This window comes from Pieris brassicae, chromosome 12 (assembly GCF_905147105.1).
Source record: "Pieris brassicae chromosome 12, ilPieBrab1.1, whole genome shotgun sequence".
NCBI classification, from domain to species: Eukaryota; Metazoa; Arthropoda; class Insecta; order Lepidoptera; family Pieridae; genus Pieris; species Pieris brassicae.
The window spans coordinates 1,541,811-1,569,732 of NC_059676.1; the positions used below are offsets into that span (position 1 = coordinate 1,541,811).

Sequence of the window (27,922 nt, forward strand, 5' to 3'; positions counted from 1 at the left end):
ATTTAGTAACTTTTATAATTATATATTTATTATTCGAGTAATAAAATTCCAAGAAAATATATAATGTACATCATATTTAACCAAATTGAACGCATCTTATCACCAATAATAAGAACGACACCTAGTGTCAATAACGAAGATCAATAGGTTCTCTTGTGACAATTGACTAAGACCAATGGACAATTTCTCAAATATTGGCATAATTAGGCGTTCGCTCTTATTTTCTTTTTCTTTGTATTCTAACGTGATTTGAATGTACGTGAAATGTTTCTAGCCAATTAAACTTTATACAGCACTATTAAAGTAAATGCAATTTATTCTTCACTAGAAGATATTGCAACGGAAAAATATATTACTTTTTTATCATTTTGTGTTTGAAGTGAAATGTGGTCGATGACAGTGTAAAACGGGTGTTTGCTACGTAAGTATAATCTAAACAAATTATGATTTCCCTTAGTTCTAAACGAAACAAGTGTTTAGTATTCTATTTAGTTTTGTTGTATTATAAAAGCAGACTGACATCAATAAATAAATAATGACAAGTCTGGTAAATTCAGATGATGTCCAATTGTATTCGACATAAAAAGCGATAGAATAACATTTAAAAGTATGATATTTGTAAAATACTAATTTTTAATTGATTTCGCGTATTAAAATCAGTGCCATAGCTGTGATCTGTATGTATACGAATCTGGTACGTCTTAGCTAAGGACAAGAAAAAAAACATGTTTCGTTTGCCCTTGTTGATTGCAAAATCTCTTTGTCGAATAGACTTTTACTTTTTAATCATTGTTCGTGTGACAATTTCCCGTTGCAAAAAAAAATACGCGGGTAGAATCTACCTGCTGCGTGATAAGTTTAATGTAAACTTTCTTACATTAAAACAAAACAATATGATAATATTGGCACAGTTATTGCATGATTAAACATTGTTTGGTAATTTTTAAATGCAGAAATACCTGCTTTTTGTCTTTATAACATTTTTAAAAGCTTGATGCTTAACATCAATTCAAATTATATAACTGTTGTGCAAATGTTAGCATGAAAAACTTGTTATGAATGCACACTCATTTGTATATAAAAGAAGATAAAAATATTAGTTAAATATTTCTGGAATGAACTCTCCAACCTTAATGTTTACAAGGTAAAAACCAATAAGCAACATCAAAATATTTGATAATGACATTTTTTCTAAGTTTTTAGTGCTATATAATGGCTCTATTACGAAGTATATACATTGTAATAGAACTATTGCTTTAGATTTACACAAATAATAAACAAATAGAAAGTATAATATGACAAAGGTAACAAGATTTGATAACACTTAAATGCAATATTATGATAGCTCTATTTAACCTAAATGCTAATTATTGGTCTATTCAGTTATTATCAAACAAAGACATAGCCTTGATATTGTATTGTAGGAAACTGATTTCATTTTAATTGTGCCACAAAAGACTATGCATTGTAGGTCAGTTTAATAATTATTATTAATCTTGGATTAGGAAATAACTTATAAAAATATTATTGCTACAATGAAAAATATTTATTGCTGCAAATCTTCTACTTTGTAGATAATATTAATTTATTATTATAATATAATATTATCTTATATCTAAGTTTCAAGTTAACAAATGTTTGTATTTGCTTTAAAGTGATTACAATTTATTCATATAAAAGTATGGCTGCTATATTTCATATGTTATTTTCACAATTAAGGATCCCATTAAAGACTAGGAAATGAGGGTAGTTTTCCTGAAAAATTATGTAATTTTTATGTAGTAGTATGTTTATTCAAATAAAACTTTTAAACTGATATAAACTCAAATTTGTTACTTTGGTGTAATAATTACATAAACCTGTACAATAATATTTATGCCAAAAATTTTGAGTTTTGACCTTATGCAAATATGTTTATATAGGTTTAACCACAAAATGTTTGGTGTTAATGTAGCAATAAAAAGGCATAGAATGGCTTATTTTGTTTATTAATTGCTTTATACTTTCTTCTTTTTCTGGTTCTTTTGGGTCACTTTTAAGTCTTCTTATACCTAGGTTTAGGGTGATCACATAAGATCTTTTCAATGAAGCCATACACGAACAGATTATGAGATAAAACCTCTTTGTGGTTTTATTTTAGTTGCTTGTTATAGTAAATATCATCTGCTTAGTTGATTGTGTAATGTGTCAAATGTTTATGCTGAAAATTATTATGTTTATTATAAATATATTTAAGTATATTGGTGAAAAAAAAAAATTGTTTCTATGTTATGTGTGTTTTTGTTTCAGACAGTCCTAGAAGCACAAGACAGTTTGACCAAGCTATGCTGTAAATAGTTGAAATCCATCTTCCGTATAGTGTATAGTGAGTGGATAGTGTTTATAGTGCTAGTGTGTTATATAATGAGCGGACAAAACCGTCTTAACATGCCTCCACCACCTTTGAGACAGATTGACTTGGATCAGGTAATATTTATATGTTAGAAACAACTTAAATATAGTCTATCAGTCAGCGAAATTTTCCTCTGTAAGAATAATACAACCTTATAGATCTGTGAATCCAAGAGATTCACAAATCACAAATAATATAAATATATATTTTTTTCTTTATTATATATGAGTGTAATGTAAAAAATACATCCAACACCCCAATGAGACATATCATAATCATATTTGAGAGGTTTTTTCATAATTAATGTACTTTAATATTTTTAATACATGTGATGTGTACCTTTGGAACATCTGAGGTCTTTAGTATTAACCTGGACTTAATTAACCTAATACGGATAACACAGATAAATAGCAGATCTATATCTAAGCTCACTTAAAAATAAATTTGTAATTGCAATGGCCAATTGAACACAGAGCTTAAGAGAGGACTTGTGTAATTTAAGTATGTTAAAATTGGAACCAGTAAGACTTTTTATATTGTATTGGAATGTATTACTAATCAGAGTTCAGTTATTCTTGCATGTTTCCAAATATGGAACTAACTTGTGTAGGTGTTTGTTGCTTTTTACATATTCATAAACAGCTTTTCACTTGTACAAAAAGTATTTAAATGTTTTTTTTTAATCCACTGCAAAAAAGGATGTTATCAGTTTGTCGATCTACTAGGCTACTTGGTTTTCAATCACACATACTAAATTTTCTTATGTAATTCTATGTATAACCACAATTTATTAAGTCAAGTCTTTTTCATCTTAGGCAACAATATCCATATTGGTTCAGTTGTTTTTGAGACCTAGGTAAACAATGTTAATAAGTATTTGAGGTCCATTTAATTTTGTTAAAATACTTGGACTACTGACTATTCTATCAGATATTATTAGGGTTGAAAGTTTTTAATAACTTAAAGAAAACACGGTTTATAAAGTTAAGTAACAAGTGTTTACATTTTTTATACTTATATTACTTTGGTACATTAACCCATTAGATTCCATCAAGTTATCAATATTGGTCAAGTGGTACATGACAAGGCTACAAGTTTTATTTTAAAATACACTTCTCTTTTATAACGTTTTGAGGGTTAAAGACATTTTATTATTATTCATCAAAGATGCAGACCGAATATATCTTTTTAAAATCAAGATTATATTAATATATTATATGACATGGGACCATTGTAACCAATAATTTTCCTCTCACGTTCAAACTACATGTGACAGCCATTTGGTAAAAAATTAGTTATGTCGTATTTAAATAATAAGTCGTAACATTAATAAATTTAAGTCTCTAGTATGAACTTTGAATCGTAGTTTCTATTCCGTGTCCTGATTTGAAAACTCTTTATTTTTGTTTCAAACTTAATTTTTTAATGTACATAACTAATTTTTTATACCGTCTACTGTATACTAAATTCATGTGTACCGTCAAAATGCTATTTTAGGGTTTTTGGATGTTGTACGACTTAGTTTATGTAATAATTTGCTGTTTACGAATAATTCTAAAACTATAAACCTCAAATAGTTATTCATTATTTTGTCATTATCACTCTCATGTCATTTTGCAAATCAATAGACTTGACAGAATTAAGCGTTTTTGAATTATATCGCTGTTTTTGTGTCAGTTACGTATTTGGTACTGTTTTGCCGACACAGTTAGCTAACTGTAATCTTTTTGTTTCCACATCTACTGTATTACCTAACTGAGTTTAATTAAAACGCCATTTGCAGTAGCCTGTATTATGCAAAAATGGTCCTTACGAACAATTTTCGATAAACATTCAAATAGTAGTCAGAGTCGTTCATTAAGCATTTAAGGTTACTTAATAATTATTGGATGATTAAAAATTGAATTAAGTGCCCCATAGATCCAGACGAATGAAGGGTCTCACTGCCGTACATTCCTTGAATCAGCGGTTATTAAACGATGTGGTAAATTTCCTATAGTTCCCTGTGTAATACATATTTACATGAGTACGGGCTCGTGAGGCTTTAGGTAAGCCGTTAATAGCCTAAAAATAATTAAATCTTTAACGACTTAGAAATATCTAGAGAGCCATGCTATTGTTTTGTTATTGACTTGTTGTAATATAATGTCGTATTTAAACAAATTATCGTGTTAACACCATGTACGAACGAGCAGTATTGGCATAGTGGCAAAGCTCGATTCAGTTCTGTTGATTATTTTCTTTCATGTATGAAGGGAACCGGCTTGTCTTAGAATCGATGCCGTATTAGAAACAGATGTCCAATCACCTTAAGGAATATTTATCGATAACTATTCAGAAATCTGAGACCAGGTCAATACTTAGCGCGAACTATGACTCCCATAAATCCCCCCAATGTTGTTATCATTCGGGTGTCATATATAAATATACTAATATGACTGGTGAGATTAAAATAATCTACATAAAATATGAATCCCGTACGTCAAAATCCAATCAATTTTTTACATTCGTGAGTGACTTATCGCGAGATCTCCTTTCTGAATCTTATCCTCAACTGTACCCCAACACCAAAGGAAACTTACGATGTCATTCTGGTATTATACAACGCACTTTAGCTATGGATCATAAAATGTTATGTAATCTAAAACTATCCTACAACTAATAGGATATTAATAAATAAAATAAAAACAACATACATTGTCGTCTTTGTGCTACCTATGTAGGTGCTACATATATCTAGAAAAACGGTACACGTGACCTGTATACGTACATGTATAAACGTCACTTGAGATTTTATTCGTTTGGGAGCATTGCAAGGCCTACAGGTTTGAAATAGTAACTGTAAGGCCTAGTTTAGCGTCTACGTCAGCGGATAGTAAATGTAATCACCATTTCATATATATACTATATGTATAAAGTTGTTTGTTTAATCTTAATTAAGTGGCAATCTTATTATTGCTTTTTATTATGTATTTTTTGTTTTTTTTGTGTACTATCATATAAATATAGCGTTTATTTGCAAAGAAAGTGATTATAAAAAAAAACGCACAATCAGCGATTATAAGTCATATTAGTTGTCATAATAATACATACAACAACAAGTTACCTGTAATTGTTGTCAATATGGATGGTCTCAATACCGTCACAGTATGAAGACCTTGCCTTTAAAAATTTAATGACCTTCCTCTTGAAAGCTATACTGGAAGTAGATATTCTAAAGTGATTTTATTAGAATTAAAGACGGCGTTACACTTTTTTATCTCTAGACCATTAACATATTCACGAAAATATCATTTAAATCTGGGCCTCGATTTGATTTACGTCTAGTTGCGAAATACCTGTCGACTGTAATAATAATTGAAAGTCACTTTAATTCCATACTATTAAAAATGACATATTCAAATGGGGCTTAGTTTTGTTATTATAACTACGATAATTATTGTTCTGCATGGGTATGGGTGAACACCTCCGGCACTTTCCATTTGGATATGTTCTTTGCTTCATCAACTTCTCAACCTTAACTACTCGACTATAGCTGAAAATTGTTTACATCGTAAACATTATGTCGTGTACATTTAATGTAATTGTAATAAATCCCGAGCGTACGAAGTCGTCACTATTTTTTAAAGGTATTCGAAATGTAGACCTTTCAAATGTGTAAAACCTGGCGGTTGAGCTATGAAAGTGAAACAAAATACTTTCACTTAAGATTAACACTTAACAGGAATTAGGAAGTGTCATTAAACACTGGTTATAATATCTTGTTGCATGTCATTAAATTATGATTACCATCAGCCTATCATATATAATATGATATATTATAATATTTTAACCATCAGAAAACAATGCGTTATATAATCATAAATTTAGTTTCTCTCTAGATATAAAAGAAAGAAAAAAAAAATTAAGACAACATACACAAAAACGGCTTAAGCTGTCCAGCAACACTGACTTATTGACTGGCCATAAAATCTTATAGCAAAACAAAAAAGAAATATAAATAAAACATAAGACAATACAACTAAATTCTCAACCCAGCCAAATGGCATTCCGATAGGTTATTTTCCGTTAATTATGCAATTCCAGTCACATAATGATAATGTCGATTTAACTGTGGAGTTTGAAAATGTCAGGATTTTGTTTTATTTAGTAGCGTAAAGTTAACGATTTGACCGCGTGCATTCTCGCCGGTTGAACATCTGCCGTTTTCAATCACATGCAACTTTCACTCGCATCCCGTGTCCCGTTATAGTTATTCAAATGAACCGTATGTTCAACGTAGTTTTTAGTATACATTTTTAAAGTATGGCACTTTTATCCAAACTAGATAAATTGATTATTTATATAGAGTGCTTATGGTGTAAAGTCAGGATTTTTTTTGCCACCGTTTTGTTTAATTGTCGTAGACTACAATTTTGTTTGTGGTTTTTTTGACGGTATTAAGATATTCGAATGGATTTTAAGTACATATATATATTTTCGTTACTACCCAAAGTTAGCCTGTGTGCGCAATAAGCATTTGCTCTTAAGTGAAAACAGCCTTGTCTTGAAAACTTTAATGTGATACACAATGCATTAAAAAAATTAACAGATCCAATCTAAGGCCAACCCGAAAAGGATAATAACTAGATTTAATATTAATTCTACTCAAAAACTACGTAAAGTTTCACGAGTATACTAATAATACTATACTTTGATTAATCAAAAGCTCAAAAGCTAATAAAAATTATTTCAAAATATTTTGTATGTATTTTTATGCGTTGGAACGTTGCCAAGCGAATCTTATTGAATAAAAAACTGATATATCGGCCCAGATTCGCGATTATTATTTTTAGAATTTTAATAACGGCGAGTTTCTCCGAATAATTCAAAATAATTTGTAATATTTGTTTCATAATATAAGGTTCAGTTTGTCTTGTTCAATAGATTTTAACCAGATTATTTTGTATAAAAGGTTACTAAGTTCTCTGTAAATTGGCTGAACGAGTTTATGTCGTGTTGTATCGGGAGTTTTATTGACTTTAAAGTTATCTATTACTAGGTTACAAAATATAGCTAAGGTCTATACCTGTTTTATATCATACTCCAATGGGTCAATTCGTGTATTGGAAGCAGTTCCCGTACACTGTAACTTTTAAAAAAAACTTGCTGTTGGTATGAATGCCTTTTATATATTTTTATATTTTATTATGGTTATACAAGTATAAAGTATGCGTTTTTGTATGTGTGTGTGTGTGTTAAATTTAATTTATTAAGTTGTACAATGCTGAGCATGAAATAAAAGTTTATTTTGTGAACCGAAAATAAAAATCCAGTTATACAATTAAATAGGATTAATTAATTAGTGTTGATAGCAAAGTGCTATAGCTAAGTGGTTTTCTGTCCGCTTATATGTCTTCGTTGCATAAATATCAGAATATTGATGTAAGTATTGTGGCGTAATATATAATAAAGAGGAAACTTTGGTTTTTTGCTCCTAAACTACAGGTCTGACTTTAAAATTATTTTACCGTTATAACTGTATGTTATCCCTGATATGTATGAAATAACATTATTATAACCAAAGGTGTAAAGACAATAAAATAAAATAATCTAAAACAAAATCGCGTACGCCGCGGAAATTGTTGACAATAGAGCATAGTGGTGTACTTAACACAGTTTTATAGAAGATATCAATATGTACGAAAACACTTCGCTATACTATGTCAAACAAAAAAAATCTTTTTGCATTTAAAGGTCTATTTACTGAGAAAAGCTTTAGGCTATAGAACATGGTGCTGCGACCGAATCATCAATTCGGTTGAACCGCATACTATTTATATAGAGTTTAGATACTGGCGCGTAGTGACTACTGACTAGTAAGTCAGTTGGAAATAAACCACCTCTCAGTGAACACGCATGTGCTTTCTGACTCACTATATATTAGACACAATACAATATGTATACATTTAAGAGCAAAGTATGATACACTTTCAAACTTTTTAAATACATATATATATATTGAAACTCCTCAATCAAACATGTTTATTCGAACTAAAAACATGTTTCCTCAAGTTAGCTGTTGAAATTGTGTCGCATCTAAATTCAAAAATAATTTGACACGTTAAATAACAACGGTGGTGCATTCTACGACCAACAGGTCGAAAAGGCCGGCAACGCACTTGCGAGCCTACTGGCAATGTGCCCAGGGCCTTGCCCTTGTACGGCGGTGTCACTTAACATCAGATGAGCCTCTTGTTACATAAGTAAAAATTATAGAGTACAAGCTACTTTATATACAACAATAACTAGAGATTAGACTACACGATATATACTAAAATTGGCTAAATTATTTACTCAAATTCTTTTTGTACCTATTCCATGAAATATACATGAAAACAATATTAGATTGTATCGTATTATGATAAATATTACACAATGCTGACAGAAAAATGAACATTTTGATTGAGTTGTAGTAATGGATTTAAAATTACGACCTTTGATGTATATGTTACATCCGAAGTGGATATAGCATTCCTATGCTAGGGTTGTATATGCGCAGCGGAGGCTTTGAGCAATACTCATTGCTAGGAGTATTGCTACTCCTACTCTCTTTCATTAGCTGAGATGATATAATGCATTTCCACCTCGGATATAAACAAGGTGTTGTATGTGAGACTCGGAACACTCCAAGTTCTACAGAGAGAGCCGAGTGAGCAATAGAGCTACATTGTAAAGGCCATCGGGATCGCTTTCTAATGATACCTATATGCTTTTTTAATATGACATTAACAGCCATAGACTTTATCATTATTAAATTAATTCGAAGATCTACTGCACAGATTACAAACAACAAAAGGATTTTTGAATAAGGAACGAAGACTTATATCAGATATAGTAGTAAAGACCACTTTGATCAGTTTTTGAAGTGAAACTTCTTTATCGATGTTGGAAAAAAGTTACCGACACATTAGTCGGTTACGCGTCACATTTTCGGTTACCACGGTTGATTCGAAGATTCGAAGCCATCAATGACAAAAATATATAATTACGATAACAATGTTAGTAATAATTCGTTAGTAATTTTTTTTTTTTTAAATAAGGACGTAAGAAGTTTCACTTTTTACTAGTACACACACACTTTTTTGTTGTTGTTTGTTTTTAAGTTGCTTAAAAATTCTTGTTTTCGCAGTTCCTATCAATATCCATAATGTTGATGTGATAAACTAAAAATAATATGATGATAGTATAATTTCGTAACCAAAAACTGAACTAAGGACGTATTTAGGAAATGGAAAAAAGGTTTTTCTTACGAACGAAATATATTAAATATATTTTCGTATTTGGCCAATTACGCTGCATGTATATATCCAAATCTTTATGTTTAACATGTGTTTTTGTTTACAAACGAATTATTATGTTTCGTTTTCAGATATGGGGCGACTTAAGGGAAGGAATCGAACAAGTATACAAACGACAACAGATGTCAAAATTGAGATACATGGACTTATATACGTATCCTTTTTAAAATGCTTATCTATTATCTTCAGTTTAGACATGAAACTCCGCATTTCATTAACATTTATTTGAAATCATCAAATATTCCAAATTCAATGTTGAAAAAGGTTATTTATTTATTTAGGAAATAAAACAGATACGTGTCAATAAAAAAAATTAACACATTGCATATATATATATATCCACAAAAAGTTTCACAGATAATAATAAGATACAAAGCAAACCATGACAGCAGAACGTTAGCTACGTAGACAATACAACACAGAGTATCTCAATCAGGACGATAAACATACTTCTAGCTATAATAAAGAAAAAAGATAAAACGCTTATGACAATAGTAGTTCTTTTAAACTTCAATTCTTTATTATGGAATATAAGATACAGGTATAAAATCACTAACCTTAAAATAATATAACTCAAATATATTTTTAACGACTCCTGTTACTCCTTTAGGCAAGGTTCCGAAGATACTGGTAGAGTTCACCGTTTGAATAGCTGGACTAATTCTTTGTCCGAGCTCTTCGCATGGTTGTTTTAACTTACTTAAACTCAAAATATCTTTATTCATAGGTAAAAAGGTACACTTATGAACGTCAATAAGAAGTTAAATTAATTGTACAACATTTACTACCAGTTCGCAAGTCAAGGGCTTAGAGCGGGTAAGAAGAACTGGCGAGAATCTTTCTGCCACTATTTTTAATCGCCTAGTATTGAGTCATACAAATTGTTTGAACTGGAGCAAACCAATCCCAAGGATTAGGATAATTTAAGTATTCGTCAAATTTTTCCTAAATGAAGGTTCTTAGGTATTGAGATTCTTTATAGAGCAACGGCACTCAGGCAGGAGGATCACCTGACACTTATTGCCAGAAGGCTCGCCAGTGCGTTGCCGGTTAAGAATTGCTACGCTCTTTGAAGGAGCCTAAGTCAAATTGGTTCGGAAATAGTTCAGTAGTCAGCTGGATAAAAATGTAAACTTTACGACACTCGTATAAGTCGTGTTCGTTCAGTCCGTCTGTCATGAGGCGTAAGGCGGATACTGTAATATTTTGAGTCAATGAGCCCTTTGACTATTTGTTTGACATGTTATTCCTAAGCCGCAATCTAGTAGTAGCAGCGATTCTAAATTGTTAAACCATCACGTAACCATTTAGGGCTATCGAGACTCCTTTGGCGAATTTCATATGACAATATTCCTTATAGTATACCAGTCACGTATATAACTATTGTACATCAGTTCATCAGCAGAGTGGTTCCAGTGGTAAGACAAGCTATACAAGTCGGCCAAGTGGAACGGTGCCTAAAAAACAGGTAGGTATATTCCATATGTTTATAATCCAAATGCTAAAGAAGTTCTACAAGAAAATCTAATGTTTTGATTTTGACATGATATGCCTGCGTGGCATAGAAGCGTCTCTAAGAGCCCTCAGGGATTGCTCTAGACAATCCTTTCAAGGTAACAAGCCGAGAGAAGAAAGTTTGGTATACTTTATTCTCTTGTGGTTGTTTAAATCACGTTGATCGTTGATCGACTTCATTCTCTTAACAGTTACTGAACGCTAAGTTAACCTATATTATGGTCCATAGTAATATCGCCATATAATTTGTTGTAATTCGGTTTATTCAGGATATAATGACATTCCAGAACCAAGTGGCGGGAGGTGCGCAACTGGTCGGTTTGGAGCTGTACAAGAGGCTACGGGAGTTCCTGAGGATGTATCTCGTCAATTTATTGAAGGTATTATATATCTTTATTGGTAATGCTTTGTAGTTTTGATATGGTATACGTTTGTCTCTTACTGTCAAATTGGGTGCGATGCTGTGATGAAAAGGGACAGATAAGTACTCTAACTAAAATCAAAATTCATTTATTCAGTTGAATCACATGATAAGTTTGAATTGTCAACCCGCCTTTTCGGAACCGCGACTAGCAGACAAGGAGAATGGCAAGATAGGTCATCGTGACCACGCACGCTGAAAAGCACGCGAAACGTCGGAAAAAAAATTAAAATTTAGTTTTTAATAATAATACATAACTTTAATCCGTACAAAAAGTGTTTTTCTTAAGAAAGGCTTTTCTTTGTTTTGTTCTTTTTCGTAGTTTTCAGCAATGAAAATATAGTATTGTCTTTTGTTAACATAGATTTTACACATTAGGAAAAGACTTTTTAAACGGATTGAAGCTATGTATTATTATAAAGTCGGAAAAATTAAAATTTAAAATTATGTTAATAATTATAAGTTTATAATAATAATACATATCTTCAATCCGTTTAAAAAGTGTTTTCTCAATGAAAATATATATAAAATATTAAGATGTAGGTGGGTAATGTTAAATTCTAAGTATTTTAATTCAGAATGGCTCCGATCTGATGGGCGAAGATGTGTTGGCGTTCTATACAAAACAGTGGGAGGAATATCAGTTCTCATCGCGAGTTCTAAACGGCGTTTGCGCTTACCTGAACAGGCATTGGGTCAAACGGGAGTGTGAGGAGGGAAGGAAGGTTTGTATTGTAAAAGGACTGTGTGGCAAGGGGCAGATTCGTTTTTTCATATAAAAAGAAAAATGTTTCAGTGATTAATGCACACATACATATACATATAAAAGAAATATAAACGCAATCAATTTTCTCAAACTTATCTTCTCTTACCCAGCTGTGAGTTCCTGCCACCAGGAACACTGATTTTCAGTAGGCACATACTATCTTCTAGTGACAGCTATATGCACTGAACAAAACAAAAATTTAAGATTTATATATGATATATGACTGTATAGATAAGATATGCTTGCTTGCAATTTCCATTAAAACAAATCTTCAAGTAGCTATCAACTGAAAAGTTAAAACGATAAGTAGTTAGGTACACCTAAATTATTCATAATAAAAGAAAATCGTGAAGGTTAGGTGTTCTATCTAATCTATATACAGTGTAAACTCTATATAACGACACTGTAGAGACTGCATTTTATGGCGTAATCGAGTTGTATAACGGGGAGAAGAAAAACGTATAGATAATACATGAGTTATGATTAGTCATGTCAACAACAGTATACACGTGCAAACAATTCCAGTTTGTAAACAAAATAATTTCTTAGAAAGTCCGTATGCATGCGACAGTCGAGTATATTGCGGGCTAGGATAATAAAACGACTTAAAAATTTAACTTTAAAAGTACTTTTTTACTTAATTGTTGTCGTTATTGAGAGTGGGTGTAATGTTACATAGACTATATCATTGTATGGAAGACGAAGCTAAGCCAACCACAGCGAGTTGATTTCGAAGCTTTAGGGAGTCCGTCGTTAAATCAACGTTACATGGAGTTTACACTGTATATAAAAAAATACTACTGATTTTTGATGAAACTCGGTCCAAGTTGGAATATACTTGAAAGAGTCTTTTTGACAAATTTGTGGAAAACACAATGATGATGACAGTTTCAATAAGGTGTAGCCAATGTCTGTGTTTCTCTTTAAAATTACTTTTTACAATTTCAGGGTATATACGAAATATACCAACTGGCTTTAGTGACATGGCGCGACAACCTGTTCAAGTGCCTCAACAAGCAGGTGACGAACGCTGTTCTGAAATTGATAGAACGCGAGCGGAATGGAGAGACGATCAACACTAGACTTGTTTCTGGCGTAAGTATGCTGTTTTCTGTATAAATTAATCATTTTCTATATGCTCACATACTCACTGAGTGAACCAGATGAGACAAGATCATTAATTTTAGGCTAAATTTTTAATTATTAAAAAAAGTAAACCCCCCCCCTATTGTATATTTAATTAGATAGGGTGTTCATTTATTGTATTGGTAATTGGTAAAAGTCTTATGTGTCTATAAACAAATATAAACATAAATCTAACACGAGATCTCCAGAACTAACGCATGGAAACTGATCAGAAGTTAATATTTGTATTTATATAATTTAAATAATGCAGGTAATAAACTGTTACGTGGCACTCGGTCTCAACGAAGAAGAGCCAGCGGCTCGGGGCCAGAACCTGGTGGTCTACAAGGAGACCTTCGAAGTTATCTTCCTCGAGGATACGGAGAGGTTCTACACGCGCGAAAGTACGGATTTCTTAAGGAATAACCCCGTCACGGAGTATATGATCAAGGTATGAAGAAAGGTCGGAAACACAAAAACATAAGGTAACTTTAACAAAAGACACCAGTCGGCCTAATCCTTTGCAAGCGACAGCTAACAGGTAACTCTAAACTAGACCAGACCAAGACGTCTAGCTAACGAATGCTACGAGCTTTTAATTTTGAATGGAATCTCGCTGTTTGGCCTCAAGGTCCTTTTAGCTCAGCTCGGGCTATTTTTGCCAGAGTAGGTCGGACCGAATGGGTGCGTTCCCACGACTGGCCCAAGTAGCGACTAGCAACCCGCACCTCGGCTTCAGCCTTCGCGGGGTAGTTAAGCCTAAAGGGCGGGACGGAAGCTCACTAGAGTGATCGAAGTACGGTCCATGTCCTCCTCGGTGAAGGCGGTTTTCTACCCTTATCTACCTTTTAATGTCAGCTATTGTGATGGGATCCCTCGGAACCGTTAGGACATGTAGGGGAGAGGTGCCACGAGATTGGCGGGACTTCGCCTTACATAGAAGCCGCGCGTACGTGTACGTTGCGTGTACGCGTCTTGGTCGTAGAATACGTGAAAGAGCTGTACTAGAAAGTTAGTTTTTTTTAAAGCAATATTGATAACTGTAATATAATGATGATGATACGATAATGGATTGGAACAATCAAATTCGAGCTCCAACAATATTGGACATAATAATTACAAAACTCTTTATTACGATAGCCTTTCGATTATATGTAATTCGTACTCAAAAGCGCAAATCGAGATTGTCTCTATGTTTTCAGGCTGAACAAAGACTCCAAGAGGAACAGCGTCGCGTGCAAGTGTATCTCCACGAGACCACGATGGACAGATTGGCAAAGACCTGTGATCGTGTGCTCATCGAGAAACATTTAGAGATATTCCACTCTGAGTTCCAGGTGAGTCACAATTGTTTTTTGGATGTTTTTTATTATGTAATTGAGAATTTTAGTAATTTGTTCTTTACCTTTGTCTAATTGGTAATGGGTTAAATTATATTTTTTATACATATACGTTAGTTAAATATACATTTTATATTGTTAAAAGAAACTGCTGGACGCTGATAAGAACTCCCACCTGGGCCGTATGTACAATCTGGTGGCGCGTATTCCCGACGGCCTGGTCGAGCTGCGACGCCTTCTAGAACAGCACATACACGCCCAGGGGCTACAGGCCATCGACAAGTGCGGGGAGACTGCACACACGGTGAGTCATAGATATATACTATAGAGTAGATGATTAATATCTCTCATTTCTAAGGACTTGCATACAGTGCTACAAAAATGTGTATATATATATGATTAAAAACAAAAAAAATCCGATCTTTGTAATAGCAATACCAATTCCTTAAAAGCCAGCAACGCGCTCGCGAGCTGGCCTATGGCTACTCGAAATGCCAGATTTCGAGTAGCCATAGGCCTTATCATTTAGTATTACCGGGTGAGCCTCTTGCCCGTTTGATCCCTGTTCTATATAAAAAAGCCGTTGCACAAAATATATTTTTTTTTAATGAAAAATAACACTTAAGCTGGATCTATTGAAACATTTAAAATCCAGCTTATTTATGCCAATATAAATCCAGGTGTTCTTGTTCTCTTATATTATCTTGTTATATACTGTGATTTATCGGCAATTGTAATGCCTGACGGATTTTTTTTCGGATATTGGTAATATTTTAAGTTCCACGTATAACTCTTAACTTTTGATTCATACTTAATTGAATTCATACATATTTAATAAGATTTCCTCATTGCAAATAAATTACAACAGAGTCATTGTAATAAGTTAATTACGTAAAAAATACTTTGGATCCAATATATCAATGTTATTAGTTGTTTAAAAAATAAAACAATTTTTTAACCGGATTAAACCTATTTGTATTATTATAAACTTATAATTATTTTACATAATTTTAAATTTAAATAACGCTGTAAAGCACGCGAAACGTTGGAAATTTTAAATTTATGTAAAATAATTATAAGTTTATAATAATATAAATAGCTTTAATCCGGTTAAAAAATTGTTTTCTTTCATTGTGTAAAAGCTATACCAAAGACAATACTCTGTTTAAAAAATATTTTTTCCAATCGAAATAATCACAATAGTTTTTTGGAATGGAGAAAGTCACTCCTTGTACTCCTTGTCAATATCCGACATTAAAGATGCTCCCGAGAACATTGTTTCGCCTTAATATGTTTTTTTTTTAGCCAACCTATTTAGCAGCAACGTTTTGCTATGCAAGCCCATGGAGAATGTTCGCTTTTCCGGAATCTTAACACAAAATAAAACAAACATTTTCTCTCCAAAAAAAAATTATTTCTTGAGAAAGATTTACAGCTTATTACTAAGTTACTAAATATAAATGTTTTACGCCATTAACAATTAGCCGTCCTCGAGTTCTGCGTTTACCGACATTATCACGATTACAATTTACAAGGAAGTCATAATTAACCAACCTTGTTAATAGTGGAATTATGCCCCTTACAGTCTAATTGCATTCTTTAATTCAAATTGTTTTGTCGGTACTTCAGCGCTGGAATTAGATCGAAATGTACTGAATAAAGAGATTCGTGCTTTTTATTTTAGGACCCACTCAGAAGGAAAAACTAAATTAATTTCATGAACTAGATGATATAATAATGTAAGCATTTGCTAAGTCTCTCCATCAATGTCCTGGTGTGATACTTGGGTAGATAGGCACCCTCCTGCAGCTCCGAGGGAATGCGAGCTACGAGATCTTCGAGATCCAGAGAGCTGCTTGAGAGATGTTCTATTATTTTTTACTTTATGAAGATGATGTTTTGATCAATTGCAGGATCCAAAGACATATGTATCGACGATACTGGAAGTCCACAAAAAGTACAATGCGTTAGTACTGGTAGCATTTAACAATGACTCTGGCTTCGTGGCTGCACTCGACAAGGCTTGTGGACGGTTTATCAACAGTAAGTATGCTTAACCATAAAAAAAAAATACGATTAGGTAATATTTAGAATTAGACCTATCTTAGCTGTATAAGAGAAATATCTGAGGCCAAGGGAAACCATTATATGTTAATAACTTATATAATATAAAAGTAAATAACATATTTACTTTCTGTAAACTGTGCTCTGAAAAATTAAAAATAAATCAGTGACGATGTTCACCGTACGTGCGAATGTTAAATGCGCACGTAGAAAGAAAGTCGATTGGTGCACTGGCCTGGGCCTGGGATCGAACCTACGACCTCAGGAATGAAAGTCGCACGATGAAGCCACTAGGCCAACAGTCTATGCAGTTTCATTCGCGTTATTTTGGTAGACAAACCGTTCTCGATATATAGCCAAACAAAAGTATTTGTTTAATTGGAAATACTACGAAGGAACTGCTCCTTTAAAACTATTCACCTTTATAATATTATTATTGTTAATAAACGAACAAAACTAAATAATTAATTTTCTAAATGTATTAGACAACAGATATAATAATAATAATTTCATCTTTTTTCATGACAGAAATATGATTGTAATAAAATAGATCTGACATTAGGGAGCCCCTGTGTAACTAGATTATAATTATTCCTTAGTACATGGTGCATGTTTAAAACAAAGTTTTTAAGGCCACAAATTGGCAATGTTTGTATTTTTTTTCTATCGTGCGAAGTTATTTAAATCGTGTATCGACCTTTCAATATGGATACATAAACTACTCAACTCCACCATATATTTTTTTCCATTTGCCATACTTCAAGAGACGTTATGAAAGGAAACAATGTACTTCTTTGGAGTTGTGCCACCATATAGGCCCTTAAGGCAAATTTGTCTTAGTGTTACAACTAATGAACTAAACACGAGTCGTATAATATGACATTAACTATACGTAAATGAATGAAAATATGCCTCCGTATGTATGTCTCACATATCTCCATAAACATTTGCAACTACATTACAGTTAAGAAGGTATTGGGAGACTGGTTTTCAAACTAAGTAAGAAGCTGTGATATAATATTTGTGTACTTCGGAACTCCTATCGCTATCAAACAATTTACAAATATGTACGTGACATAAGTGGAACATTTTTCGCCTTATAAAATAATTTTAATAAAATCGAAAACGATTGTATTTGTATAAAAGCGGAATATAATTCTTTTAAGGTAATTCAGTGACGAAAGCCGCCAACTCATCATCCAAGAGCCCGGAACTGTTAGCCAAGTACTGTGACCTGCTGCTGAAGAAATCCAGCAAGAACCCCGAAGAAGCCGAACTTGAAGATACTCTCAATCAAGTGGTGAGTCCGATATTTATTTAAATAAAATTTCTATAACGGAAAGAAAGTTATAACTATTTGAAGGGAAAATTCTTTACCGGCGTTGTAAGAAATATCGTCACATTTTTCGGTTACGCGTCACATTTTCCCGTTACGCGTCATATTTTCCTTGACCCTAGCGATAACAATGCTAGTAAAAATTCTATTACAATTAATACAATTCTGTAATAATCTTAGTAGTAATAAGGTAAAATGAAATAATTGTATTATTTGTATTCATGTCAATGATAATGAAAGGCTTTTGTTAAAGTTTATCTAATTTACCTTTATTTACCCAATTTATGTAAAGTTGCATATAGTAGATCATTTATCGAAAAATAAGGTCATAAAGAAGTTTAACTTCTTACGTGTGTACACGCACACATTTTTTTTTTTTATTAATATTTAATAACTTTTATTTATTTGTTAATATATTGAATTGTATATGCATATTTATTAAATATTTATGCATGTTTGGACATTTATTTGGAAATAAATGTAGCCATTATTCAAGGATGTTAATTCTGAACCACAAATTCAACTCGGTCCAATATTTGAATATTTTTTATCATTAGTTTGAAGTTGCTTGAGTTTGCTTACAATGTTTCACCTCGTTTCGCATTTATGAGTGTTTTTTGTATTATAAGTTCTCTCTGTACATAGACACAATTTTATATTACGATAAAGTGTCCAATAACACTACTTACACTATTAAGGAGAAGACATTCTGTTCTTGTGTACTATTAAATTGTGTAGTGTAGTGCTAAATTACATTTGTGTCATTAGAGTTTAATCTTTATATGAAAATAAATAATTATCGTGTAATATAATAATATGATATAATGACGGAAGTCCGCATAACCGCCACGCCTTTTCACTTTCCACACAGATTACATTAATTTTTAATTATAAATACATTAATTTAATAATATAGCATGAAAAATATTAAATATATTATATAATATAAATAATTTATTAAAAAATCTCAACGAATCAACCAGTGATGGCCTAGTGGCTTCAGTGCGACTCTCATCGTTGAGGTCGTAGGTTCGATCCCCGACTGTGTATCAATGGGTTAGATTAACAAATGATCATCAGGCCCAGGCCTAAAAATGTTGTAGCGCTATTGATTTATTTTACTTTAATCAAAAATCTAAATTCTAATCTCTTGCAGTTAGCGCCATCTATTGTTGCGATCTCTATAATAATATCAAATAGTCGATTAATGTAATAAATTCGCTTTTATATCTGTTCAATAGGTTAAAATTAAAATATATATTTTTGAAATCATAAAATAATATTTCTACAGATGGTTGTATTCAAATACATCGAAGACAAGGACGTATTCCAGAAATTCTACAGCAAAATGTTGGCGAAACGACTCGTTCAACACATGTCTGCCAGCGATGACGCCGAGGTAAATGGCTGATTTGAGGAATTTGTTCAAATATGGCTGACGTTTGGGATAACTTTTACTTATCGTTAAACAAATTTCAGGCCTCAATGATCTCGAAGTTGAAGCAAGCGTGTGGTTTCGAATACACGAGCAAATTACAAAGGATGTTCCAGGTGAGATATCGTTTATAAGTAGTCAAGTTAAAAATATCAATTGCTGTGATTGGCGTCGTGTTTCCATGGTTACGATTACTTTAAATGTATTTTTTTTTTGTTTCTTAGTATAAATAATTAATCTGAAAATATTTTGTGTTTGGTTTAATTATCTTCGGTACATTGTTATTTTAACCGACTTTAAAAGGAGGTTATCAATTTGACATGTGTTTGTTATGGAATTGGATATTTGAGTATCTATCTAGGAAATCTGTTCAGTAGTTTTTGAGATATTTTACGCATTTTATGATACATAGATATCTTAATTGGTATTTGAAGTCGGTTAAATTATATTTTTTATACTATTAATAATTTGTTTTAGGACATTGGCGTGTCTAAAGACCTAAACGAGAACTTCCGCAAGCACATAGCGAACAGCAGCGAGATTCCTCTGCATATCGATTTCAGTATCCAGGTGTTGTCATCTGGCTCCTGGCCCTTCCAACAGTCCACCTCCTTCCAGCTGCCAACCGAGGTGAGTTTGTCATGTTTTATTAATAAGAATATTTTATAATTACGACGAATACACTTCAATTAATTGTTTTATTTACTAGTTAGTATTACTAGATATAATAATAGTCAACACAGACTATATAATATACAAAAGCATACACCACAGATAACAGTTATTCTGGAAAATTATATAAAATTATTAAATATAAATTTTCAAAGTATATATATTTACTTATTACTTGTTCACTTGTGTACATAGTTAAGGACAATTTCTCTTTTTCACTTAAAAGTAAAAATAGACAGGGCGGCATAAACGAATTCAGTCGTAGGATGGAAGCACAGACCATAACGATTTCGTGAGCCGATTCCAAGTGTATGTCCGTCTCTCTTGCTCTCGTAGTTAAGATACACTGGGGGAATGTCCGTCTCTCTTGCTCTCGGAGTTAAGATACCCGGGGGTTATGTCCGTCTCTCTTGCTCTCGGAGTTAAGATACACGGGGGGAATGTCCGTCTCTCTTGCTCTCGGAGTTAAGATACACGGGGGGAATGTCCGTCTCTCTTGCTCTCGGAGTTAAGATACACGGGGGGAATGTCCGTCTCTCTTGCTCTCGGAGTTAAGATACACGGGGGGTATGTCCGTCTCTCTTGCTCTCGTAGTTAAGATACACGGGGGGTATGTCCGTCTCTCTTGCTCTCGTAGTTAAGATACACGGGGGGAATGTCCGTCTCTCTTGCTCTCGTAGTTAAGATACACGGGGGGTATGTCCGTCTCTCTTGCTCTCGGAGTTAAGATACACGGGGGGTATGTCCGTCTCTCTTGCACTCGGAGTTAAGATACACGGGGGGTATGTCCGTCTCTCTTGCACTCGGAGTTAAGATACACGGGGGGTATGTCCGTCTCTCTTGCTCTCGTAGTTAAGATACACGGGGGGAATGTCCGTCTCTCTCTCCGTGTAGCTTATTGTTCACTTACGTCTACGTCTGAATTCGTTGGCGCGACTGCTATGCCGCCAAGCGGTTTTTGGATCGCAGAATGTTTGTCTTCAGAGTGCCCATAAGACCTGTGCATCTATCTATGTCTAACTTCGTTGGCGGCATGTCTGCTATTGTAATATAACCAAGACAACTTTTTTTCTTACCTACACGGTATCACAACATACTAATTTAGTTTATTAGTTAATATAAGATCATTATGAATAAACAACAATAAACTGTTCATTCTTACCCATATGTTATTAATGAAAAACTTTTTTAGTAAAATAAAATAAAAAATAGCCGTGATAGTGATCAGCCTGCCGATTTTATTCGTCAAAAATCGAACCTAGATAAATTGAAATAATTGTCGTCAGTTGGAGCGGTCCGTTCACCGATTCACGACATTCTACTCGTCGCAACACTCAGGTCGCAAACTCAACTGGCTCTATAACATGAGCAAGGGCGAGCTTGTCACCAATTGCTTCAAAAACAGGTAAACATTAGGCAGGATTCAGACACACAATAAATATTGCGATCCAATGTTACGGTACCTGCCTCAATATATATTGCCACTTTCCGTAAACATTGACTTCAATATAGTATTGCCATAATACAGGCCCAACTTTAACTTACAATATAGCAATACAAGTTCATTAATACAATTTTGTGTAATCAGTTGTGTACTGTAATTTTTTAATAAGCATAAACACAAAATAATTTTATGTACGTTTATTTTGTAAAAACTGTAATCAATCCAACATTTTACTTACAATATTTATCATCCAAATTGACACGCACTTGCAGTCAATAAATATTGACAGATATTGATGGATCACAAAAAATCTAGATTTTATGACAATATTTACTTCTGTCGCGTTTACATATCAATCAATATTGAAGATATCTCCAGGATCGCGATGTATATTGACCGTTTGACTTCTGCCTTATTAAGATGCACTAGCGAAGCGTCACCATTTCCATCAGATTAAAAAAAATGTCCCACACAGTACTATTTTGTCAATGTAAAAAATAAGGCCAAATCTTATTAATATAGTAAGTAAATAATATAGTATTTTGTATTATTCCTTCCAGTAAACATGGCTTAATTAATATTTTATTATTGATATACAGTAATCTCCCCTATGACACGGTAGATTGGTCCGCGTTAAAGAAAACTCGCTGTAAAAGTATTTATCACTTGTATGACCATACTCGCATAACGCGTTATGTACAATTTATTCACGTTTAACTATGTTCGTTAAAAGGGATTTAAACCGATTATTAAGAAAAAGGTTTTCTGAGCTAAATATGTGCGTACAAATCATTTTAAATTACACAATACAGAAGTATAACTTGTGACATCCGCGCATTATATGGGAGATTACTTAATTTAAATTAAACAGTTGATAGCGAATAAAAATTGTATTTGGAGTATTTTGATTTCATTAATCATTTGGATTAGTAATATTAAAAAAGGCAATTTCTGAAAATACCAGTTCAGCATTTGTAATCTTGTCAAATTTATTATATAAAAAATTTAAGGTAAACAATATTGGAAGCGAACAGGCATTGCCATTCTTATATTTGCTTTAATTTATATTTTTAAGTTATAGTATATTTTTTATTATTCAGAAAATTTGTGCGTAGCGCCATCTAGTAATAGGGTTTTAAGTTAAAAAAAATCCTTATTGTCTTTGGAAAAGTCTAATCTACAATCGCAACAACAACGATTCTAGGAATGTTTATAATTGATAGATACACGTTACAAGCGAGTACCTTCCAAATGGCGGTGCTTCTTCAGTACAACGACAACACAGCGTGGACTGTGAAGCAGCTAGAGCATCACACTGGCATCAAGGGAGACTTCTTGATACAAGTAAATAATAATTTTAAATATGTATAATAATGTGCGCAGAGGCGATGAGAACTCGGAGAAACTAATGGTAACACAGAAGGGAAAAGATTGAGTGGCCGTTGACCAACCAGTTGGACCGATCAAGTGAAAGGCTCATCGTCCTCAAAACTGTACACTGTCATAAGAGAGGTGCTGGACTGATACAGGTGGAAACAGATAGTGCGCTCCAGAAGCTTTCTTGACCACGGCGCTCAGACATGAGCTGCCGATTAAAGGGAGATAATAATATAGCCGCGCAACACCCACCGATTTCCGAACCAATTCGACTTAGGTTCCTTCAAAGAGCGTACCAAATGGCCGGCTACGCACTCGCGATAATGAGTCTCCATGGGCGGTGGTATCTCTTAACTTCAGGTGAGGTTCCTGCCCGTCTGTCTCCTGTTATAAAAAAAAAATATTTTATTTTATATTTATTGAGTTTTAGTACAATCTTGACTTTGTGCAGTTGCTTAATTGGTATGGAATTTTGAAACGTTTAAAATCTAACATAAAAATAAGAGCGAGATTCGATACCCGGAATCGTAAGGAATGTTTCTAAATTGATAACTTGCCTCGTGAAATTCAGGTGCTACAAATCCTGCTGAAGGCGAAACTGCTGGTCTGTCAGGATGATGAAGCTGAGCTTAGTGAGTCATCGGTCGTGGAACTTTATTTAGGTTATAAAAAGTGAGTATAAAAATGTGTAAGGGAGCGTTCAAGTATTACGTCACGCAATTTTTGGAGATTCTTGACCCCCCCCCATGAAATGCGCCGTAACGTTTCTGTATCGAATAGTAAAACGTTTCGTGACCACCCTCAGTGACTCTTTATACCTAAAACTTACCATTATGTGGTGTAAAGTACTGGAAAGTAGAAAATAATACTAACCATAAAGCGTATTTCAAACCCCGCTCCGCATCGTAACGTTTTACAAGAGGGTCCCCCCCCCCCCCAAATTCGTTACGTAATACTTGAACGCTTTTAAATTAACGCCCGATAAGAACTGACAATGTTTATAAAGTCCTTCATTCTTAACTCGTCAAGTTTCCTTTTTAGTTTTTTCAAAATATTTGTAAGCCCATGCAGCCATTCCAACATGCTCCATGTGACCTGGAGCATGTAATAATAATAATAAATATTAATGTTTCTCGACATGCATATGTATGTCCATATGGAAACAACTCGCGTCATACCATAAACAAGACATTTCTGAAAAAAAAATTTTTTTCTCTTTCTGGCAAATCGTGTTAATGCTGCCGTCGTAGTTAAAGTGTTAATTGGCCCCTGTATAGAGTTATTATTCAAAGAAATACCTTTTACAAACATAGGAAATATATTAAAAAATAGGGAAAATATCATTTTAATATGCATATGTATTATATACAGTCGCGAGGTAGCACTGTTTATAGGTATTACTTCAAATTAAATATCTCCTACCCCTTAGTTGTAAATAGTTTCTTTTAAACGTGTATATTAAAATATTTATTTTTTAATAACGGATTAACAAGATACATACAGACAAAAAAAACACAAAACATTACAAAATCAAAAGAAACATTTCATAATGAAAAATAGGTCTTTGAAAGATATATATTTTGTTTAGTAAAAAACTTCGCGTGAACATAAACATCCCCCTGAAGACAGAGCTGAAAGTGGAACAGGAAGCGACGCACAAACACATCGAGGAAGACCGCAAGATGCTTATACAGGTGCGTAATTGCCAATTATTTCGTTTTTGACGTGACGTGTAATAATCATGAATGCATGAATCATCATCCCGTTACGCTCATTGTACGCTTACGCCGTGTCTATCTCAGTGTTGCCAGATCAGGGGATTTCCCCCCAGAATAGAGGGAAAGAATATTTGGGGGATTTTTTAGGGCATCCTAGGGGATTTCTGGGGGAAATCAAATTAGTCTAGGGGTACGTCGCCGATACCATCTGGCAATTTTTGTAATGACGTTGTCACGTTGAACTATCGTCCGTAAACCTACTTTACATACCTTTTTTTATATTGAAATTGTTTGCAATGCATTTTGAATATCCGCTGTTTTTTGTAGAATTTAGAAGAAATTTCACTCAATCATTGAATTGACAATGTTGGTATTTAATGTAAATGTCATGTTCATGTCAATTGTCGATTGATTTTTGAAATGTTTATTAGAATAATTATATGTTTTTTTATTGTAATTTATCTAACGTAATTATATGCAGACGTGGAGTTGTATGATATTTTCTTATGAATCTCAATGTTGTACCCCAATCACAGAACTGGAAATTTTAAGACAAGATTAAAACTTTATTTATCTGACTGTTGTTAATTTTTGTTCCTACCACATAATTTTTTAAAGTAAAATTTACTCATTAATTCGATTTTATTGTTAATAATATCAGGCGGCGATCGTGCGTATAATGAAGACCCGCAAAAAGCTGAAACACCAGCATTTGGTTGTGGAAGTGCTCAACCAATTATCGTCAAGATTCAAGCCGCGCGTGCCTGTTATTAAGGTGAGTTTGAATTTCACTTGGGCCGTTTACACTCTTCAGTCGGTAGCTAACGTCTGACCGCCGTGGTCAGAAAGTAAACTTCTGGAGCGGATTATCTGATTTTACCGGTCACTGTCCAGCGCCTCTCTTATGACAGTGTACAGTTTTGAAGCCGACCAGTCCTCTGATGCACGGCCACGTGATCTTTTACCATCTGTGTTATTAACTACGATCAGTTTCTCGAAGTTCTCATGGCCGTCGACGAGTCCGCATGTGGATTTAGGTCAGGATCGATGTATTGGTGCGTTTTGCTGTCCACGGTAATCTTAATATTTGGATCCAGCACCACATTTATGACATCAATCCTTTGACGAGCCAAGATACTCCACGTTTCTACTCCGTACGTAGGTATGGAATACTAGAGCCCGTATCGATCTGGTTTTGGTTTTGATATCAATTCTTTTCTTCGAGATGTGCCTACGTGTCATGGCTCCTTTAGTCTGTCAGTTTGCACTGTTTCACATTATGTATTAAAAAGAACATGACTAAATAGTATGTTCGTGTTTCTGGCCATGTTGTTCATGGCCTAACTGATACGTAGGCCGGTCTTCGCGCTGCTCTTTTTTCGCCTATTTCAGTTTTTAGAGATGCTGAGACCCATTGTATTAAGTTACCCTTCCAAGAACTTCTGCTATAAACCTACCCTACATATCAAAGTAATTTAACAAATTATCAAACACAGCTGATCTTAAACATCCGCCATCTTGTCTGTCAGCAGTTTTGCGGTCGTTGAAATGAATTCAGTTTATCGGTGAAAAGATAAAGTATAGTATAAAAACTCGAGAGGCGTTATTTATTTAGCTAGATAGATATTTTCTATACATTTGAAACTGTTGTTGATTTCAGAAATGTATTGACATCCTGATAGAGAAGGAATACTTGGAACGCACGGAAGGAGAGAAAGACACGTACAGCTACCTTGCGTGATCTCACCTATACGTTATTACTAAATAAATGTAACAATATTATTAACACGCTTTTTATTTGCGGCAACCCTAATTATGTAATCGATTTAAAATGAAGAAAAATATATGTAATCTATGAAAATAATCTCCCCTGTTCATTAGATGAAAATAAATTTAATTTTAACAATCTCTTTGACGACCATTTAATCACAACTAAACTTATTTTACTTATAAAGTCAAAGTCAAAAATCATTTATTCATATATGTAACACAATGTACACAAAAAATATATATACATTAAATACCTCTAGTTTTACATTTGCTGCCAGTTCTTAAAGCAAGGGCGTAGAACGAAAGAGAAGAACTGACAATAAAATCTCTGCCACTCTCTGTTATTACAAGATTACAATTTGTTTTTTGTTTTACACAACGTTTGTAAGGAGCTGCAACCATTACACCATGTGCCACATGACATCTTAAGTAATTAATAATAATAAAATAAATTAAAAACAAAGATCTAGTCTAGGATCTTCAAAGATCCTCTTACAGCAGGAGGCATGGTGAAATAGGAGCACGCACTTACATTCGTGGAAACTACACCCAAATACATAGTCTAAATAACTAACATCACCACATACACGAATTCAAGTACGACCACTCACCACAAGTAGCAATCCCTCACCATATTTTAGGTAGAGAGACAACCCGACGCATGGACGCCGCCACAAGCAATGAGATTTAAGCGAGCATGACGATCCTTGACATGTGAACTTGGGCTACATAAGAAAATAATAATAATACTAATTATACTGAAATAGTTTATACTACACGGATCACGGTTTGTTCCCACTTTACATTAAACATTCGTGAATGTTGACCATCGCCCCAGAGTCTGGAAATGTCACTGAGAGATTCAGTCGCGTTACCTCTTTATACTGGAGCAATTCATATCCAAGGACTAGGTTCGATTAAATATTCAATTATATTATAATAGGCCTTAGCAAGCAGTTTTAATTTAATGTACGATTTCAATTTATTTATTGGCAACACTTGTATATCAATAGGGATTTTGTTCAAAAAACGTATACAGCCTTGTGGTTGGCGCGCTAATTTTGTCTTTATTACGGGTACTATAATTATTATGGAAGCTACTATTATTTTTAAAGGTGTATATTTATAGTACGAGATCCGCCTTCAGGATTAGTGCGTCCATCTGTTATTTGCTAAAAACCAAACTTATATATATTAAGGTCCTTAC

At 33.4% G+C, this 27,922-nt stretch overlaps 1 protein-coding gene across 4 annotated transcripts; it reads left to right on the forward strand.

Moving 5' to 3' along the window:
- The first annotated feature begins 163 nt into the window (after nt 1–163).
- Nucleotides 164–26,731, forward strand: LOC123717136 (cullin-1). Of its 4 annotated transcripts, none has more exons than XM_045672967.1 (21): nt 164–421; nt 2,290–2,466; nt 9,804–9,886; nt 11,101–11,200; nt 11,535–11,627; nt 12,247–12,393; nt 13,383–13,529; nt 13,831–14,010; nt 14,762–14,896; nt 15,045–15,203; nt 16,813–16,942; nt 18,130–18,263; nt 19,591–19,698; nt 19,779–19,850; nt 20,212–20,364; nt 21,693–21,811; nt 23,074–23,194; nt 23,799–23,899; nt 24,816–24,921; nt 25,607–25,720; nt 26,606–26,731. In XM_045672967.1, exons 2-21 carry the CDS (start codon nt 2,404–2,406, stop codon nt 26,684–26,686), a joined length of 2,346 nt encoding a protein of 781 aa, XP_045528923.1. In that variant the 5' UTR covers nt 164–421; nt 2,290–2,403; the 3' UTR covers nt 26,687–26,731. The 4 variants fall into 4 exon arrangements, with proteins under 4 accessions (XP_045528923.1, XP_045528926.1, XP_045528925.1 ...); XM_045672970.1 differs by having other exon boundaries at nt 16,822–16,942; XM_045672969.1 differs by having other exon boundaries at nt 2,294–2,466.
- Nucleotides 26,732–27,922: the final 1,191 nt, after the last annotated feature.